The 18,071-nt window shown below is 40.3% G+C and overlaps 1 protein-coding gene across 1 annotated transcript; it reads left to right on the forward strand.

The window, feature by feature from the left end:
* Window positions 1–8,018: 8,018 nt before the first annotated feature.
* On the forward strand, window positions 8,019–13,492 carry fezf1 (FEZ family zinc finger 1). The gene is made up of 4 exons (XM_070908015.1): window positions 8,019–8,822; window positions 9,970–10,104; window positions 11,176–11,308; window positions 13,257–13,492. The coding sequence occupies exons 1-4, from the start codon at window positions 8,019–8,021 to the stop codon at window positions 13,490–13,492; spliced, it is 1,308 nt and encodes a 435-aa protein (XP_070764116.1).
* Window positions 13,493–18,071: the final 4,579 nt, after the last annotated feature.

Genomic DNA, 18,071 nt, shown 5'->3' on the forward strand with positions numbered 1-18,071 from the left:
GCTAGGTAAGCTATGCTAATGGTAGCTAGCTAGTAACGTTGTTAATGCATTTTCAAGTCTTCTTCACTCAGTCATGCACAAGAATGGAAATATAGAATTATTTAAAAAAAGGGCTGAAATTTGATAAAGTCCAGCTGTATCGAGTCGTTACACCGCTCCTATAGATTTAACATTACATAAGCTGGCTAAAGTTAGCTAAATAGCTAAAATTATCTTGCTAGCTAATAGGCAACATATTAATTCAGACAGCACTACAGATATACAGTTAGGTGATGATGAACAAATGAGTGATGAGATATTGTTGTCATCATTGTTATTGTCCTTTGCTACAGTTAAAGTAATAATAGAAAATACACAAAATGTAGTTCAGTAGCTTTGTTAGAAGATAATACCACTTAAGAGGTTTCTGCATTGAAAAAAAAGAAGTAATCACTGTAGGAAAAGAAAACATTATAGATTCATAGTTTGTTCGACATGATTGTCGTCACAATTTAAAGGACACAGCTGGCATTGTTGTGTAATGTCTATTGTCGACATCCCATGAAAAGACCAAAACCGACAATGCTTTTAGTTTGTTTCTCAATATTTTCCAGCCTCCCTTCGCTTGTTTGAGTTATGAAAGAGCACGACTTTCATTTTTTAGGACTTAACACTCCTGTGAGTGCATGTGCAGTGGAGGTAAAATATCATTCATCGTGACTGAAGATCCTGATCAGGTAAGGGCCAACGTTCAAGTAGTGACCCCCCCCCCCTTTACCCAATCTGTCACATGCTCATTGCCTGGACACGTGTTGAAACGTACACATACATGAGTGAGAATGTACTACAAACAGGAAGTCAAGGTGAGGCGAGGCATCTGAAGGACACGGTGCTGAGACGAACCTCGTCCTCCCTCTCTCACCTGCAGGACAGGAAGCCCCGCCCTCCTCCACGTGCAGCCATACTCTAATTGATGTCACTTTGTACAGTAGAGCTCAGCGATTGCCGTCAGTGCAGCTCCTTCCTGTTTTGTTTGTTGTAGCTTATTGTTCAAAACGCGAACGGCTCCGTCAGCTCTGAACCCCCAGAGTCTGAGCGACCTCGCTGCCTTTTACGTCATTTTCCTGACAGCGACAGCAGCAAAATCAACGAAAGAGATTGATTTTGATTTGGATGTTTGGAATTGTAGGGTTCTATTTGATGGTTTGTTTTAATCAAAGTTATCCATGGTCATAACTTTGAATGTTACTTTATACTATTATGGTTTTATTTTTTTGAATAACCAACCTATTTTGTTTGAAGTAAAAGTCAAAAGTCCTGCTAGCATCCCCTAGATACTGAAATATTCATTACAACCCCCAGTACCAGTCCCCACCAGTAAAACAACACCATTGGTTGTTTGTTTAAACACATGAGACGACCCATGTTTACATTTTCTCGACACGTGACCTCTTGTGGTTGTGCAAATAACGACTTTCGTTTCTGACTTGCAAGTAGCATGACAGTGTTATAGCAACTAAAAACGTCTTGTCGATGAGGTTGTTGTGGATGGTCGGGTCAACAAGCCTCAGACTGTTCGAAACAAACGTTGACCAACAATCCAACGTCGGTCCCTGTCAACCAGGACCACATTTGTTGATTTGTTGTTTAAGTCCGAGGACTTCATGACCCACAATATGAACAGCATACTGATGATTTCGCTGTTCTTTGAGCCTCACCTTGTCATTTTCCTGAGTGTGGTGATACAGGAAAGGATGTGGGGTCAGTAAAACATAAAGACCATGACCGTGGAAATCATTAGGTTTTGATATTTCTTGTGTAAATGGAAAAGTCGACCTTTTAATGTTGGTGGTCGAGGAAAATAAGGATGTCATTAGGATTTATCCACTGGGGACCATGAATGTCACTAGTACATTTTATACCTTGTTGTTTTTAAATGAACTTTCTCTGTACAGGTTGGGTGGCCCGATTGCCTGACCAATATCACCATTCTTTGGCCCCATAGCTGGATTTATAGCTATGTTCCCTTCCAAGTGGACAAATCTACAGCACACAATTTACAAAGTTTCTGTGCTAGTGTGGTCTGGGTGGTGAATGGGTATGTAGCACGTTCAAGTATTAAGCCCCGGACCGATTTGCGTCCCATCACATACCAAACAATTAATGTTAGCTTTTGTTAACCATCAACATGATCTTTACCTAAACTTCAGCAGTTGTTTGAGGATAATTCTGGTTTTTATTACAGTTTGGGTCTTCGGTAGTTTTGTCCATCAATTCTATCATCAATATTAACATTTACTAGGCCAAGTTGACGTCTGAGATCTGGGATCACGTTGGCATCAAACTGGTCGAGCAGACAGACGATCAGTCAGGTTGAAAATAAACTTTAAATTAAGCCAGATTATCTAAACCAAACTGAAAGGGAGTGCATCTGAAGTGTAAGTACAGCAGGTCAAAGTCGAAGCAGGAAGTGGGTCTATAAACTATGATGGATATTTGGATATTTACAATGTACAATAATTTTACATTTCCTTTTAAATTTGTCTAATCTGGGGGTTTGTTTCCAACCTCTGTGAGGGTCTGACTGCCCGTGTTTCTTGGGCTATCAGACTTCCAATAACTTTGAATGTGATCGTGAATTGATGGTCAAGCGTACTGGAACTAGACCCAGGTTGTAATAAACCAGGGGTGTCCTTTTAACTTGACTTTAACCACACTTTCCGCAACGTACCATACTGCAGTTACAGATATAGTAAGAATAAAAATTGAACATTAGCGTTTCATGCTCAGAAGATTTGTCGTGGAATGTAATTCGGGGTTTTGCGGAATCAAGGTTTTGCCTGGCAATAGTGTTCAGCTTTCAGAACAAAAACAGAAGGTACTTAACAGCTTAATGTTTGATGTTCAGTGTCTCACATCTGCAGTAGAACTCTTACAACTCCAAGCTAATGAAATGCTGCTGCGCTGCTGTAGTTTCTGAATCCGAACCGCCTGTAGCTCCAAATAGCCCCACTGCTAAACAACGACCGGTGGCCTCAGGTGGTAAAAGATGCAAAAAAAAAAAAAATGAAGTATTTCTACTCTGGTTGTTCAGAATCACGACTACACGTTGATGTAGTTGTAGATCAGCTGTCATCTCTGTTCATTGTGATATTTACTGTTGTGAAGAATAATGTTGAGCTGTAGAGTGATATGGTCGTACTGCCTGATGTGCATCATATCCAACATCGATCAAAGTCTTAGAAACGTGCCAACGAACTGGAAGTCTGGACTTTTTTAACAGGAACGTGGATCTGTTTTCAGTCGGACAGAGCGTCTCATCGCTGCAGTTCATTCACTGACTAACGTCTGTTTGCGTGTCGTCGTTGAGAAAATCAAGTTTTACCTGTGAATTCAGTGTAGGCCTCCGATCGACTGCGTGCAACAACCTGCCGTTTGTTTTAACTGTCGGATCCAGTTTGTGTCAAGTGCAGTTCAAAGGCCAAAAACTAAAGGACAAAAACCTATATGAAGAAGTATATTTATATTGTCTTATTGTGCACCTGTTTTGTTCAGGTGTCTTATCTAAGTGTCATTATTAAAAGTGTTTTTAAAGCACCCGTGTGTTCACCTTTTTGTTTTCTCAATTTCTTGGCATGATCAGCCACAAAACACCTACTGGACGAACCGACTCTGATCTCACAAGACATTTCTACAAAATATAAATTTGGGTTGGTTTACATTAAATAGATACTTGTGATTGTATTATAGCGTCCCCAAATCCACAACATCTACATCAAGATGGGACCAAATTTGAGATTTCCCATACAAGAAAATCTGTAGTGTATCTTTAAACTGCGTTATATGGCAGAAAAGTATGTGGACACCCCTGCCTTTATAATTTATTGTAGTGTACTTTTAGTCTGGGTGTCTTTTTCCTGGTTTGGGCGTTTTGGTTCTACTGAAGGCAAATCTTACTGCTGCAGCATATTTCAGACAACAATGCTCCTCACTTTGTGTTCTTGTTTCAACATGACAGTGCCCCCATGCACAAAGCCAGCTGTGGAAGAACTTCACCGCCCTCCACAGAGCTCTGACCTCAACCCCATCCAACTCCTTTGGGATGAACTGGAACTCCGACTGTGAGTCAGACCTGATCCCCCAACATCAGTGTTGCAGCCTGGTTGTAAAATCTGGCGGAAAGCCTGAAACCAGAGGAGTGGAGGCTGTTACAGCAGCACATTAATGACCACAGGCATTAATCTAAAATACACAAAACTCTGTGGACAAACTTCTAACTCTCAGAACTTTATTTTACTTTCTTGTGGAGATCATAAAGTTTCCACTCGATACCAAATATGTCCAGCTGAATTTTGGGGTATAAAATATAACATTTCCATCTGAAGGAAGGAACGGTGCAGCCGGCTCCCTTAGACGGAACATTTAAGTGGAAAATCAAGAATTAAAGAGGGTCGGAGTTAAAAGTGGAGTTCATTTGCATTTTTTCAATAAAAAGTGAAATACAGTAAGTAAGAAATCACTGCAGATTTGTTAATTAACACACCAATAATCAGAACAATTAAAACCCGTAAAACATATCATTATTGTATATGTAATATTAATTTCACCTAATTAAATTCACCCAGAGGTTTACAACTTTTCTCATTAAAATCACAATATTCAGGGCTTGACTTTGGTCTGTGAGGATTGGTTTCTGTCGTGTTCCTCACTTAAACTATTTCATCTTGTAGGTTTGTGGAGGTTTTTAAGGTCTTCTGTTAGTCAAGAAACTGGCTGCTGGCTGCCGTCCATCAGCTGCACTTTATTTTCTCTCATTAAAATGAGCATCAAACCTTTTTCCTGCAACAACAAAAAAACAAAACAAAAAAACAAAAAACTGAGTCTGCTGCAGCCTGACAGGAACACAAGACAAAGGACACATTATTAACACTGTTATTATTATGTATTCATTATTATTTAATAATAATATGACCATAATACTTGAGGTCTATAACCTTAAAACCAAAATTCAAGTGATTTCAAAATAAAAGATGAACAGCATCAGATTTCCCTTTTTCATGTTGATATTATAAACAGCAAACACGTGAATTACGATTTGAAACTGAGCCACTTTCCTCTGAGCTGATGTTCAGTCTGCTGTGAGATTCTCTTTTCATTTCAGTGAAAGTCAATAACAATAACACACATCATACTGAAATATAAACTAACAATGTGCACTCGACGGGGTGAAGTCAAAGCAGTCAGGAGATAAAAAGCATCGACACAAAACGCTGAAATAGATAATAAAGCTGGGTTTGTTACAGATACCGCTCATAATAATGATGATAACTCATATTTACATATTTATTCGTGCCTCTTCACACAACACATTACACCCATTTTATTATCCGTTCACATCACTGACGCGTCACAGCTGCACTCACCTGCTGGAGGTCTGTTGTTTATTGGTCATATTGAACGTGTCATAGTCGCCTCCCTTCATATTGTACGTCCTCCGTATCGGTTCTTTCTGCTCTTTCATCCTAATAAACTGTAGATCTATTTACACATTACGGTCATCTGCATTTCGTTATGCAGCTACTTTGTGCACTGACAATAAAGCTGAATATAATAGTAAAATAAATAGTATTATTATAATTGTTGAAGTCCCCCTTTTGCATTTCTAAGCAGTACACAAAGATTTGAATAGTGGTTTGTGACACACTATAATATAGCAGCTGTAAGGACATTTTAAAGTGTTTATTAATGAACAGTATTAGTCAACATTTAGAACTCCTCCTTTAATATTTTATATTATTGCAACTGTGTTTTACTGGATTGTCATTCATTATCTGTTTATACAGCAGCCTCCACTCACAGGAGTCATAGTTGTTAACAAATACATGAATAAACGTTGATATCTGCTGATTATAATGAGTTATAAACCATTTGTTCAGCCGGCTTAGAGACGCTTAATAAGGGGACTTAAAGTGAAGTGTTGCCATTCGTGTTATTATTGTTATAAAACAAATAAAATACTACAAGACCAAAACAATGGATACAAATAAAACGATAACATGGAGCATGAGAAATAATAAGAGTAAACAAACATTAACAGAACAGAATAAAATTCCTGCAGCACTGAGGTGTGTGTGTGTGTGTGTGTGTGTGTGTGTGTGTGTGTGTGTGTGTGTGTGTGTGTGTGTGTGTGTCTACAGTGATATATATTTCTATATGCTACATATAGATATATATATATATGCTACTTGTAATGATAATAATGGTAATATTTTCAACAGCCTAAATGTGTTGTTTGTGGCCTGAAACGTCCCACGAGTTCCAGCATCCCATAAAAGTCAGAACACCTCTCAATAACACAAGCTATTAAGACTTTATTAAGCGTTAATTCCACCGCAATGTTTAGGTTTTATAAACTGACAGATGCTGTTTTCTTAGTGGCATCACGTTTCAGTTTGTGTCGCCAAAAATATATAATTATAATGGATATAATTATAAATATTCTTCACTGCCGTTTTAAGAACTCGTTTTATCTGCCTTCATTATTTAATACTTTGGGTTTTTTTTTAATAATAATTACATGAATTATTAGATTTGTATTTTAGTCGAAGCCTTTTTCTCTCTGCAGCTTTAGCCTGTTTGGTCTTGACTTCTTTCACAGTCTGTTATTATTAAAGTTGTTTTCCTTCAGTCATTTAAACTCATTGTTTGATCGTCAAACGCTTCAATAATAATAATAATAATAATAATAATAACAATAATAATCTTTATTTGTTAATCTTCCGTTGTTTTAAATGGGCGTATAGAGTTATTCACCTGAGAGAAAATTGAAACCTTTAAATTTAAAAATGTTTCTTGTGTAATGTGCTTATAAAAGAACATCGGCTTCAGTCCAGCATGTAAATATTTCTTTTCTGTGTTTGACTGTGTTCACTGTGTTTTCTGCTGCCTCGCGTCGCCCTTCAGGCCCTCAGCGGTCACTTTTATTTCTCTCCATCTTTTGTTCAAACCCTCGAAGGGAAATTTCAGCATCAAACCCACTCTCACTCTCTGCTTTCATCCCTGACAGGATGGAGGTATTGTTGTCGGTTTGCACACTGTCACTCTCACTGATTCTTCCGGTGGAATTTGTGTTTCTGCCCGCTGAGTTTTTTACAGTCCGCTCTCTGTGCGCAAAAGAGCTGTTTGCATCCGAGGGAAAAAAAAAAGAGACAGGACCTGATTAGAGGAGAGCGCGCTGGTAATCTCTCGTGTTGCTTCTTTAGCAGATATCTATCAGAGGCTTTCTGTCAGAGTCGTTTCTGCCGCGGTGGGTTTCGGCTTGTAAAAATCTGGTGCGTAAAAGAAAAGAGAAAAAAAAGCGCTAAAGTCAAAGTTTGTGACTCAAAGATCCAAAGCCCGCCAAGACTGAGATCAGTGACTTGAAATCCATTTTTCTGTTCAATATCTCGATCTGTTTGCTGTCTCAAGTTCACCCACATGACAGCTCTTTGTCTTCTCTGAGCTGTGCGTAAAAGGGCTGGGTTTCGGGAGCCAAAGATGCGTCCAGATCTGATCTAAAACTCTGACAGCTCCTGACCCCGCGGCCGCTGCGCGTCGGCCGTATTGCGATTTAACAAAAAAAAAAAATATGATGTCACGCGAAGCCACAAGGGGACCTGGGATTTACCAGATACCTTCCAGTTGAGCAGGAGTCCTGCCAAGTAAGGGACAACCTCCTCCTCCTCTCCTCCTCCTCCTCAAGCGGCGATAAGTGCAGAGAATCGACGGAGGAGAATTGAGCAAATTATCTACTTTTCCGCTCTTCTTCCTGGACGGTAACGATCGGCGAGGTCTCGGCTCTCGGCACGCCGTTATCGAGCGATCCACGGCCGCCCTGGTTGTCGTCAATAAGCGGGGGGGAACGGGCCGGTGATTTTGAGGGGGGGGTTCCCCGGCAGATGATGCCCTTTCCTGTGGGCCGGTGAGGAGCAGCACCGACCCCCGGCTTCCCTCCAGCAGCTTCTTGTTGTTGTTGTCGCGGCGCGGTTGATGCGGAGGTGATGGACGGTCCTCTCCGCCGCCCAGCGGGGATCCTCGGCTCCCCCCCGGCTTCTGGGAGCCAGCCCGCGGGCTCCGACATGCTCACCTCCGGCGTTAGCAGCAGCAAGCCTCTCGCTTTCTCCATCGACCGGATTATGGCCAGGACGCCCGAGCCCAAGTCGATACCGCTCCCCAGCTGGTTCCAGTCCGCTCCCGTGGGGAAACCCGACGTCTGTCCGTCTTCGCTGCATTGTATGATCCCGCTGGTGCCGCTCGGGTACGAACCGGGCCACCGGCTCAGCATCACCGGGCTGGATCCGGGCCACTTTGACGCGTCTTCTCTCGCCGCTCCGGCAGACTTTTTGGGCTTTGGGTTGAACTACAAGAACCAACAGGAGGACTCTGCTGTGAGCCAAACCGCCGGCCAGTACAAACTCTTCAGACCCCGGGTAGTGAACCAGTCCTCCTTCCCCACCATGGGCACCGTGTGCTATCTGAACTGCGGCGGGGAAAGCGGTGCGTGTCCCCCGCCGGCCGGCCTGGTCAACCTGCACCCGATGGCCTCGTACCTGCTCACCGCCCGGCACAAAGCCCTCATCGCGGAGAAAAGCAAGCCGGGCCTGCAGCAGGCCGGGGAGCGGTACCCGGTGTCCGGCGTGCAGGCCTTCAAGGACCTGTCTCAGAGCCAGATCCAGCACTACATGAAGGAGCGGGACCAGATCCTCACCGACAAGATCTTTAAGGGCTCTGCGGCGGCGGCCCGGCTGAACGGCTCCTGTCCCGGAAGCAAGCCCAAAGTTTTCACCTGCGAGGTCTGCGGCAAGGTGAGTCCTGCGCGGAAGATTTATTTGATTTGTTGCGTAACCACAGGGGGAAACTAAACCGAACCACAGAGACCGATCCAGACCGATCCAGACCTGCTCCGTGACTCATGTATTCACTAAATAATCAAACCCGAGACTTTAAGTTCAGATTATTATTATTATTATTATTATTATTATTATTTTCTGGACGGATAAAAACAACATTATTTAAACGCTCTTTGGCGATAATATCTTTAACATTAAAAAGAAAAAGAAACGAAGGAAAAGTCGAGTGAGAGATTAAACTGCAGCATCATCTTAATCTGAGGGGAAACTTCAGAAACATTACGGCTGTAAAATGTTTATAAAGAAACGAACTACAATTACAACCAGAATAAGACTCATTCTTACTAAACCTTTTTTTATTTATCTTTATCTTTAATATTTAAAAAAACAAAAACAAACCGGGATTATTTTAGACTTTCTTTCAGGATAAATGCAAGTTGTTTCATCTCCCTCTCTTTTCCAGGACCAGCTGTTTTGGATTTAAATGAAAAAGTGAAGTTTTCTGTTTCGTCTCGTCCACACTTTGTGTCCGAGTTGTTCAGCTGCTGTGAGATTCTCATTTAACGCACATTTAAACGCTTTTTTTCTGGACCTCTCGGTTTAGCGGAAACATTTAACGCACATTTAAACGCTTTTTTTCTGGACCTCTCGGTTTAACGGAAACATTTAACGCACGAGCACGAGACAGCGAACCAAACGTGAATTAAATGTTGTTCATTTCTCTAAAAATCAAGATTATCATTATTCGTTAAAAACGTCAAATGTTCTTCAGGATGACATGTGTTGTTTGTGAATTAGAGTGTCTCTCTTATGGTGCGTGTTGTGCGGGTTTACGTGGTTATTATTGGGTTTTAAATGACCCACTACATTTATTCTAATTCCATGAAATGACCCCTGACAGATTCCCTTTAATTAGACTCGATCTGATAATTAAAGAGCATCCCATTTCTTTTTGTCTTCTTTCTTTTTGGCTTTAATGGAAAAGACCACGAGCCACTTGATAAACCCTTAAACTGGAGAGGGGGGGGGGGGGGGGGTATTTATGACGTGTCTGATGCTTTTAATTCATTATTGTTTTCATGTTTTAAATGTTCCCTTTTAGGTGTTTAACGCGCACTACAACCTGACCCGCCACATGCCCGTGCACACCGGCGCGCGGCCGTTCGTGTGTAAAGTTTGCGGGAAAGGTTTCCGGCAGGCGAGCACGCTGTGCCGGCACAAGATCATCCACACTCAGGTAGCCCGAGCTCCTCAGTTCAATCCGGACTGATAAACTACTCTTAAATGTTTCATTTAATAGTTTTATTTTAGTTTAGTTTTGGCCGGTTTGATGTCAGGAAATCATACTGGCACGGTTGGTTTTATTGGTCTTTTTCCTTTTGTCATTTATTGTTGTACTTTTGCCATAAAAATAATTCACACCAAGAGATAATTAATTAATAAAATTAATATATATATATATATATATATTTTCCCTGATTTAAAAAAAGAAAACTAGAACATTTGATCATTAAAGGCCTTTTTATGATCTTAAACAGCCTCAGACTCGCTGATAACTTAACTGTTGATGAGCGTTAAAGTTTCTTTACTTGTTGTGGGCGGGACCTTTTTGAGACATTTGATTGAATGAAGTGTTTTATGAGGAGTGATTGTGTCTGTTGGGACTCCAGCAAACTCTTGTCGTCCATTTTAAAGATCCGCTGTAATTCACACTAAAAATACATGTTGTGTGTGTGTGTGTCCTTATTAGTTAATCCTGTAAAATAAAAAACAAAACACATTTTTATAAAAGAAAATACCCCTTTATTATAAAGATCAAGGGTGATGTCATAGACGGGTTAAACTCGGACTGAACTCGCTTCACTTTTTGTGTAAATAAATATAGATTATGATTCAAACTATTGATTTATTTTGGACAGTCGTGGAAACACCGTGAGAGCCTCGAGCCTCTGCTCCGCCTGTTTGTTATGTTTGAGCTCCTCCTGTGGCGTCACTGTGACACTCCATTAATACAGAAATATCCCCACAACATTCCCACAACGTTCCCACAACGTTCCCACAATATTCCCAGGCTGATTCTTTCCAAAACATTGAGCTAAAATAATCCTAAAGTTGAATGAATGAAAAATAAACGTAATATCTGTCTATAATATGTGTAAAGTCATTAAATACTTCACTGTGGATCATCTCGTTGCATCGCTTTAACTTTCCTACAGATGTCTCCATAATATTCTTAAATACTTCTTTCGGATGTGCAATTTTCCACCGTGATAATAATTTTGTTTTTCCCTCTTTATTTTTTTTCCAGGAAAAACCGCACAAGTGTAACCAGTGCGGGAAAGCCTTCAACCGCAGCTCCACCCTCAACACGCACACGCGCATCCACGCGGGATACAAGCCGTTCGTGTGTGAGTTTTGCGGGAAAGGATTTCATCAGAAAGGTGAGACAAATTAAGCAACACATAAACTAAAAGCGTTTTTTTTTTTTTTAACCTTTTAGCAAAACAGAACTGGAGCTTAGTTATTATTGTACATTCTTATTGACTGAAACACTTGTGAATGACACTGATTACAAATCAACTTTTCCCACTAATGTATTGATTTCTATGCACATTGTGTGTTTATATGTTAAAATAATAATAATAATAATAATAAATGTGATATTTTTCACACTCTTCAGTGTGTGTCACTCTCATCTTACTCTCAACATTTGTAGAAGCAGTTATACATGTAGCAGAAATCAGTGTGCTTTGCTGTAATAAGATCTTTGATACGGGGGAAGACAAAATCATTTTATGGGAAGTTAGTCAGTCAGCACTTTGACAGAGACCCAAAAAGGCCAAATCATCTGAAACTGTCAAAGCATCTGTTTAAAAAAAAAAGAATAAATCATGACAACATCTGATAAAACGGACAGATTGCAGGGACAGAAACAGGAACAGGACACTTTAATGTCCCTGTGAGGGACTTTTACGACTGACTGGTTCTAAAAGATACAATAAATACAAATCACAACAGCAGACTTTTAAAAAGAAGTCAAGATTTAAAGCAGATTCAGTACAATATAAAACCATTTATGGCTGTTGCACAAACCATCATCCAGCAGCACCTTTCAAAATACCAACCCTAGAAGTAAAAGTCGTAGTACTACCGTGTAGAAATACTCTGTTACAATTAAAAGTCATACATTCATATTAATATATATTTAATTATTGGATTGGTGCATTAATGTTGCTGCTGGTAAATTAGTTTATGTACTGCTTGATCTATGATAATACATTATAAATAATTTGTTGATTACATTTATTACAATAATATAAATCTACAAAGTAACTAGAGCTGCCAAATAAATGTAGTGCAGTAAAAAGTACAAGATTTGCTTCTCAAATGTAGTCGATTAGAAGTGTAAAACAGCATAAAATGGAAGCACTCAAGTAAAGTACTAAAAATTTTACTTAAGCACAGTACTTGAGTAAATGTACTTAGTTACTTTCCACCACTGATTTCTTTAATAAGACGCTCCTCAGGAGAGTTGGGTGAAACTTATAGTCATTTTTAAGTCATTTTCCTCAAGATACAAATGTGTGTACTTAATATTAAGTACTTTTGTTCGCTAATTTTAATCATTAATTAATTAGTCTCCTTGATTCAGTGAACTGTCCTGCCAGATGACTTAGTTTGGCCCCTTACGTCTCTCTTGCTCAGCTATGAAGTTAAAACAGCGTTTTTATGAACTGACTTCTGCTAATTATCCACTGAAGACACTGACGTCTGAGTTGTGGGATTTCTAACATCCGTGATTTTAATTGCTTTCGCCAATCAGAGGGCAGCCATATGTAACCTGAGAGGTGAAACCCGGGGCAAAAGAAAGTCCACACATGTGACCAAGATTATCAACATTTTCGTGAACTCCTCTCCTCTCTCATCTGGACTTTGGTAGACAATCAGAGGACACTGCTAAGACAGATTTATTTAGCTATACGAGATGACCTGAGTTACCCCCCTTCATTTTCCTCCTGTGGTCCCTCTACGTTCACTTAATGCAGTGGTTCCCGTCCTGGGGGGTCAGAAGATAAATCTGAGGAGGTCACGAGATGATCAACAGGGAATAAGACATTTCTTCCACAGAAATCCTGTCTGTTTTTCAGACTTTCAGACACATTTTTAGGCTTAGTTTTTTAACAGTGTTCCAAGCTGTGAAGGAAACTGCTCGCTGCTCACAGATCGACTACATCTCGTAATAACTTTGTTGCTCTAAAGGGCCAGTAGCCGAAAAGGTTTGGAGCCGCTGACCTAATGGACATGTATCATTCATCATGTTTCCATAAAACTGAACAAAGTGTGTCGGGTTTTCTAGTCCTGATCTGACTTCTCGTCCTCTGACTTCAGGAAACTACAAGAACCACAAGCTGACGCACAGCGAGGAGAAGCAGTTCAAGTGTTCGATCTGCAGCAAGGCGTTCCACCAGGTGTACAACCTCACTTTCCACATGCACACGCACAACGACAAGAAGCCCTTCACCTGCCCCACCTGCGGCAAGGGCTTCTGCAGGAACTTTGATCTGAAGAAACACATCAGGAAGCTGCACGACATGGTCAGCCCGCAGTCGCCCCCGCAGGCCTGAACACTGACTCTGGACCCTTCATCCCAACACACCAAAAAAGTACCACCAGGTCCCCTCAGTGACCTCCCCCGTCAGGCCTGAAACGACGCTTAAGTCCTTATATGCCAGATCTACGGAGCCCTATAGGTGTTAGGGAGAAGATTTTTTTTTTTATAAATTAACTTAAATGAAACTTGTGCGTTGTTACCAAAAAAAAACCCTAAAACAGTCATTTGGAACCTCCAATGAACCTTTGCCTCCCACAGATCACTAACATTTTTAATTTGGACCTTTTATAGACCAATCAAAAGAAAAGTCAAAGCAGCAGATGCCGAGATATCCGGCCTTTTAGTCCCTAGTGCGGTTTGAGTGCCAAAAAACACTGGATCCTACATTTCCCATAATGCAAATGGATTGCGTCTTTTGATTAGACCCCCGCCTCGTTAACATCCACATCTTTCAAACTCCTCACCTCAACTGCTTTCATGGGCTCAGGAAGACTAATAAACAGATTTTCAAGTCTAGAATTGGTGAAAATATAAATTATGACCAGCAGGGTTTCTGTGACTGACACAGACGATAACCAATCGTGTCGTTTAGGGGGAGCCCCTCCTGAAACGCATAATTGCCCCTTTACAGTGTGCAACTTTGGCCCATCCCAGTCATCTACGAATGCAACCAAAGACTTCAGTATTTAAACCTGTGAAATCCAACAGTATTACAGTGAATTTCGATCCCTAAGTGTCAGGTCAGTTAAGCTCAAGTAAAATATTTTTGATGAGGTTAGTGTCTGTTTTGGTCAGTAGCCCGCAACGTCTGTCATTTTTCAGATACAAATTCCTACAAATAACAGACATTTCATTTGTACAAATTTCCCCGATTCGCCGCCCTAAATGTGACCCAGAAGAAATCCACGTCCTCGACTCCTCCGGTCGCCTCTCAGCCCTGTTCACCCCAAGCCTGACCCTTCCCCTTGAACTTGACCCTGCAAAAGCCATCAGGACGCTTCCTGAACCCTCCAGGCCCCGCAGTGGCCCCTCAGACCTGATATGAGGTGACCCTGACCCCCTGACCTCCGACCCCTCTGGCCCCCGACGCCGGCCTGGAAACTGACCGGAGAAAACCTCCAGACTGGCTGCGATGCGTCTGTCGCCCTCAACTCGTGTTGGACTGAGGACACGTCACAGAGGACAAACTGAACTTTAACTTCCCCGTCCTCTGATTATTAGTCAATTATATTATAATGGTGGCTAATTATTATATCATTAGTCATCAGTGATTATTAGTTTTCATTACTTTTCAGTTGCATCTCAGGATGTGAGATTGATGAACTCTGGGACCAGAGATGTGGCAGAGGTGAAGCAACACACGTCGACTCACCAGAGCACCAAATGTGGATTAATCCGCCACTGAAAGTAGTCCCTAACAAAAGCACTATTTCCTTTTGTTTGTTTGATAAAAAACGACAGTGAGCAGCTGTGTTAGGAAATTACTGAACCTTTTTAAACAGGAAACATTTTTTTGTGAGGTGTTTTTTGTTTTTTAAAGATTTATGTCTTCAGTAGGAACCAATGGGCTTGGAGCTGAGACAGACAGGGAGTCAGAAATTACAGAGAGACGGATTAACGCGTTGTTGGGATTTGTCGACAAAAAGAAAAATATAGAACACCAGACTTGTGCTTGTTCATGACATAAATTCACAGCATTCAAGATAGAATCAAGCTGTTTCTTCAGAACTTGATTGAATGTTTGAGACTTCATTCTTGACCTTTTCTAGAGTTTTCAACTGTTTCTCACAGTTTTCTTCAACAAATGGATTTTTCTCAGTTGTCATCACGTGACCCAAATACGGGACTTGGGTCTCGTATATGTCCAAAAAGACTCTAGGGTGTGCTTACATCCATATTGGGGCAACAGTGTACCTCCACAAATTGTTAAAATGATTCCCCCAACTATCCGCTACGCTTTCACACGGTTTACAGACCCACGTCTTGCTTCAACCTTGACCCTCTCTACTTGCCGTAGTTGTGTGCACTCAGTTTTCCTGTGTAATGAGAGATTATTACCAACATTTCAGGGGCGCGTCCCACCAGACTTCTTTGACCTTTAGTACTATATACAGAAATTGCTACCCTGTTGGTGTGATTTGGATGTGAACTCCCTCGAATTAAAGCCGACAGCGACATTTGCCCTCACAAATATGGACTGCGCTGTACTCATAGCTTCACCTCTACGTCTCTGGTCCCGACTGATGGAGGAGGCTCTGAGGCTTTTCCCCCCCGTCAGTCTGTCTGTTGTTATTTTTGATTTCAATCTCAGGATTATTGTAAAAAGAAGTGTTTTATGATATTTATTTGAAATTGTACCACTGTTATAAAAAAAAAAAACTTTCTTGTCACGGTGAAGGTTAGTTTTTCTTCAGGCCTCCTGCTGCAGACGCTTAACAAAGAAAAAATAATAAATAAAATCAACTGTGTGTGATCACTTCTTCTAAAGATTTTTTTTAATTATTCCACTATAAATATTAAACAATAATATATATAGGTTGACTGCATATTAGCTAAATAGATGGAAAAATATAAATAAATGCATTCATATTCTGGAGATCTGCATTTGAAGAGATTCATCATGTAGGAAAACACGACAACAGTTGTTTTACAATATAAAATCACTATTTTAACTTAATATTAAGTTATGGGCTCTCTTCTCTGTTGGGTAGCACAGGTGGAACAAAACGGTGCATTTCATGAACACAGGCATACTGCAGTCATTGCTTTTATGAACACGGAACAAGTCTACAAAAGCAACGTAGTGTGAAGAGCATAAAATACCAGCAAATGTACAGTTATACAACCAAGCAGAGAAAAGGTAGAGTCAGCTTGTAGATGGTTAGGTTAGAAAGTTGGGAATGATAAAAATAAAAATACTAAGTCAAAAGTATGAGATAGCGAGTCAAATTAAGTCATTGTAAAGACTTTTGAAGTCAACATTATGCGAAACAGTCAAATGTGTGACTTTTTGTTTCAAGATTAGAGCAAAATGTTATGTGTTCCTAAGTAAGATTTATGACATAATATGTCAATATTTTGCCAAATTATTTTGTTATTATTGTCACTTTTAAAAATCACAATTATGACTCTTTGAGCACCCATTTGACTACACACTATTTTTAATTTCAGAATTTAATTTTTGGCAGAAATTGTTTTCCACACCACACAGATGTTTAATGAAAATACTAAATGACATTCAAGTACAATATGATTTGTAATCATTTATACAACTAACGTTTTCTTTTTAATTCCAACAACCAAAGCAAAGAAAAGTATATGTACAAATTTTTAATATAATATTTAGATATAATTTTGAAGAAACATGACAAATTCAGAATGCTACAAAAGCAGATAGATTTTCTCTCGAAAAGCTTTAAAATAAATGTGACAACCTCATCAGAGCCCTCAGAAAAACACAAGCAGAAGCTGTGAGTTATTTGGCAGAAGGAAACTAATGATTGCTTCACTGTTTTCTTCCACTACAAACTTTATTAAAACAAATATACAACAAGCAATCAGCAATATAACTTGAGTATTCGACTTAGAATAATAATTATTAAAAGAAAACTTTGCCCCTGTTATATGCTGTGAACCTAAACATCTCTCCACAGAAATATAAATTGAGGCTGGATCTAAATATGGTCATCTATATCTCCTGACTTCCACTTCGTCATCACAGTGCGACGGGCTGAGCAGGAGGCAGCTCCTCAGCTGTGGAAGCTGATTGGTTGAGAGACTTCAGTATTGTACAGATATATAAACGCTCTGCACCGCCTCGATCTCCCCGCAGGTTTAGCACGTGCTCTGGTGTAGATCTACAGAGAGCAGCACCGCTCGCGGGCTGGTCCTCCTTGAAGGGGGCGCTCGTTTTTTAACCGTGAGCGGCTCTTACAAGCGGTCACATCCACGTAGCTCCGCCCGCGCGTGGAATTTCTCAAAATAAACTCCACTTCTTTTCTCTGTAGTAAACAAATAATCCAGACATGTGTGTGTGTGTGTGTGTACTTTTGTTATAATGCTCTCAACATGGACGCTCTGTGGGCACCGACGCCGCCCATACGGGGTGCCCTGCAAACCAAAACAAAGTCATCCATAGTCTTGTAGATCTCTCCGGATACATTCCACCCGCTCCATCGATATCCTTGGGGGGGGGGGAAACTTCCCCTTAAGCAGCAAACACAACATAGAACCGGAAGATTTCTCATTTTACCTCCAGAATAAAACACAAGAAAATAGATTAAAGAAAAAATGGAAAGGAAGAAAGAAAGAATGCTTCATTAATCCTAACTAGAAAAGGAGGATTTCCAGCTGCCAAGTCATGTCAACAACATAACAAACCTCATACGGTCATCCAAAAAGAAGAAGATAAGAAATTAAATAATACACATACATTAAACTAGTATCACTATATTCAACGACACAGCCTGGTAATGTACTGTACATTGGTAAACAGTGATAGTGATGTCTGCTTCGTTGTAATTTCCGTATTATTAAGAATACTGACACACGCTGGAACTTATATGCAGGTATTTATGTACATAGAGAAAATA

Source organism: Enoplosus armatus, chromosome 6 (genome assembly GCF_043641665.1).
Source record: "Enoplosus armatus isolate fEnoArm2 chromosome 6, fEnoArm2.hap1, whole genome shotgun sequence".
NCBI lineage: Eukaryota > Metazoa > Chordata > Actinopteri > Centrarchiformes > Enoplosidae > Enoplosus > Enoplosus armatus.

Coding starts and splice junctions, on each gene's coding strand:
- fezf1 (XM_070908015.1), top strand. CDS start 8,019: ATGGACGGTCCTCTCCGCCGCCCAGCGGGGATCCTCGGCTCCCCCCCG. Junction 8,823..9,969: donor CCTGCGAGGTCTGCGGCAAG/GTGAGTCCTGCG, acceptor GTTCCCTTTTAG/GTGTTTAACGCGCACTACAA. Junction 10,105..11,175: donor ACAAGATCATCCACACTCAG/GTAGCCCGAGCT, acceptor TTTTTTTTCCAG/GAAAAACCGCACAAGTGTAA.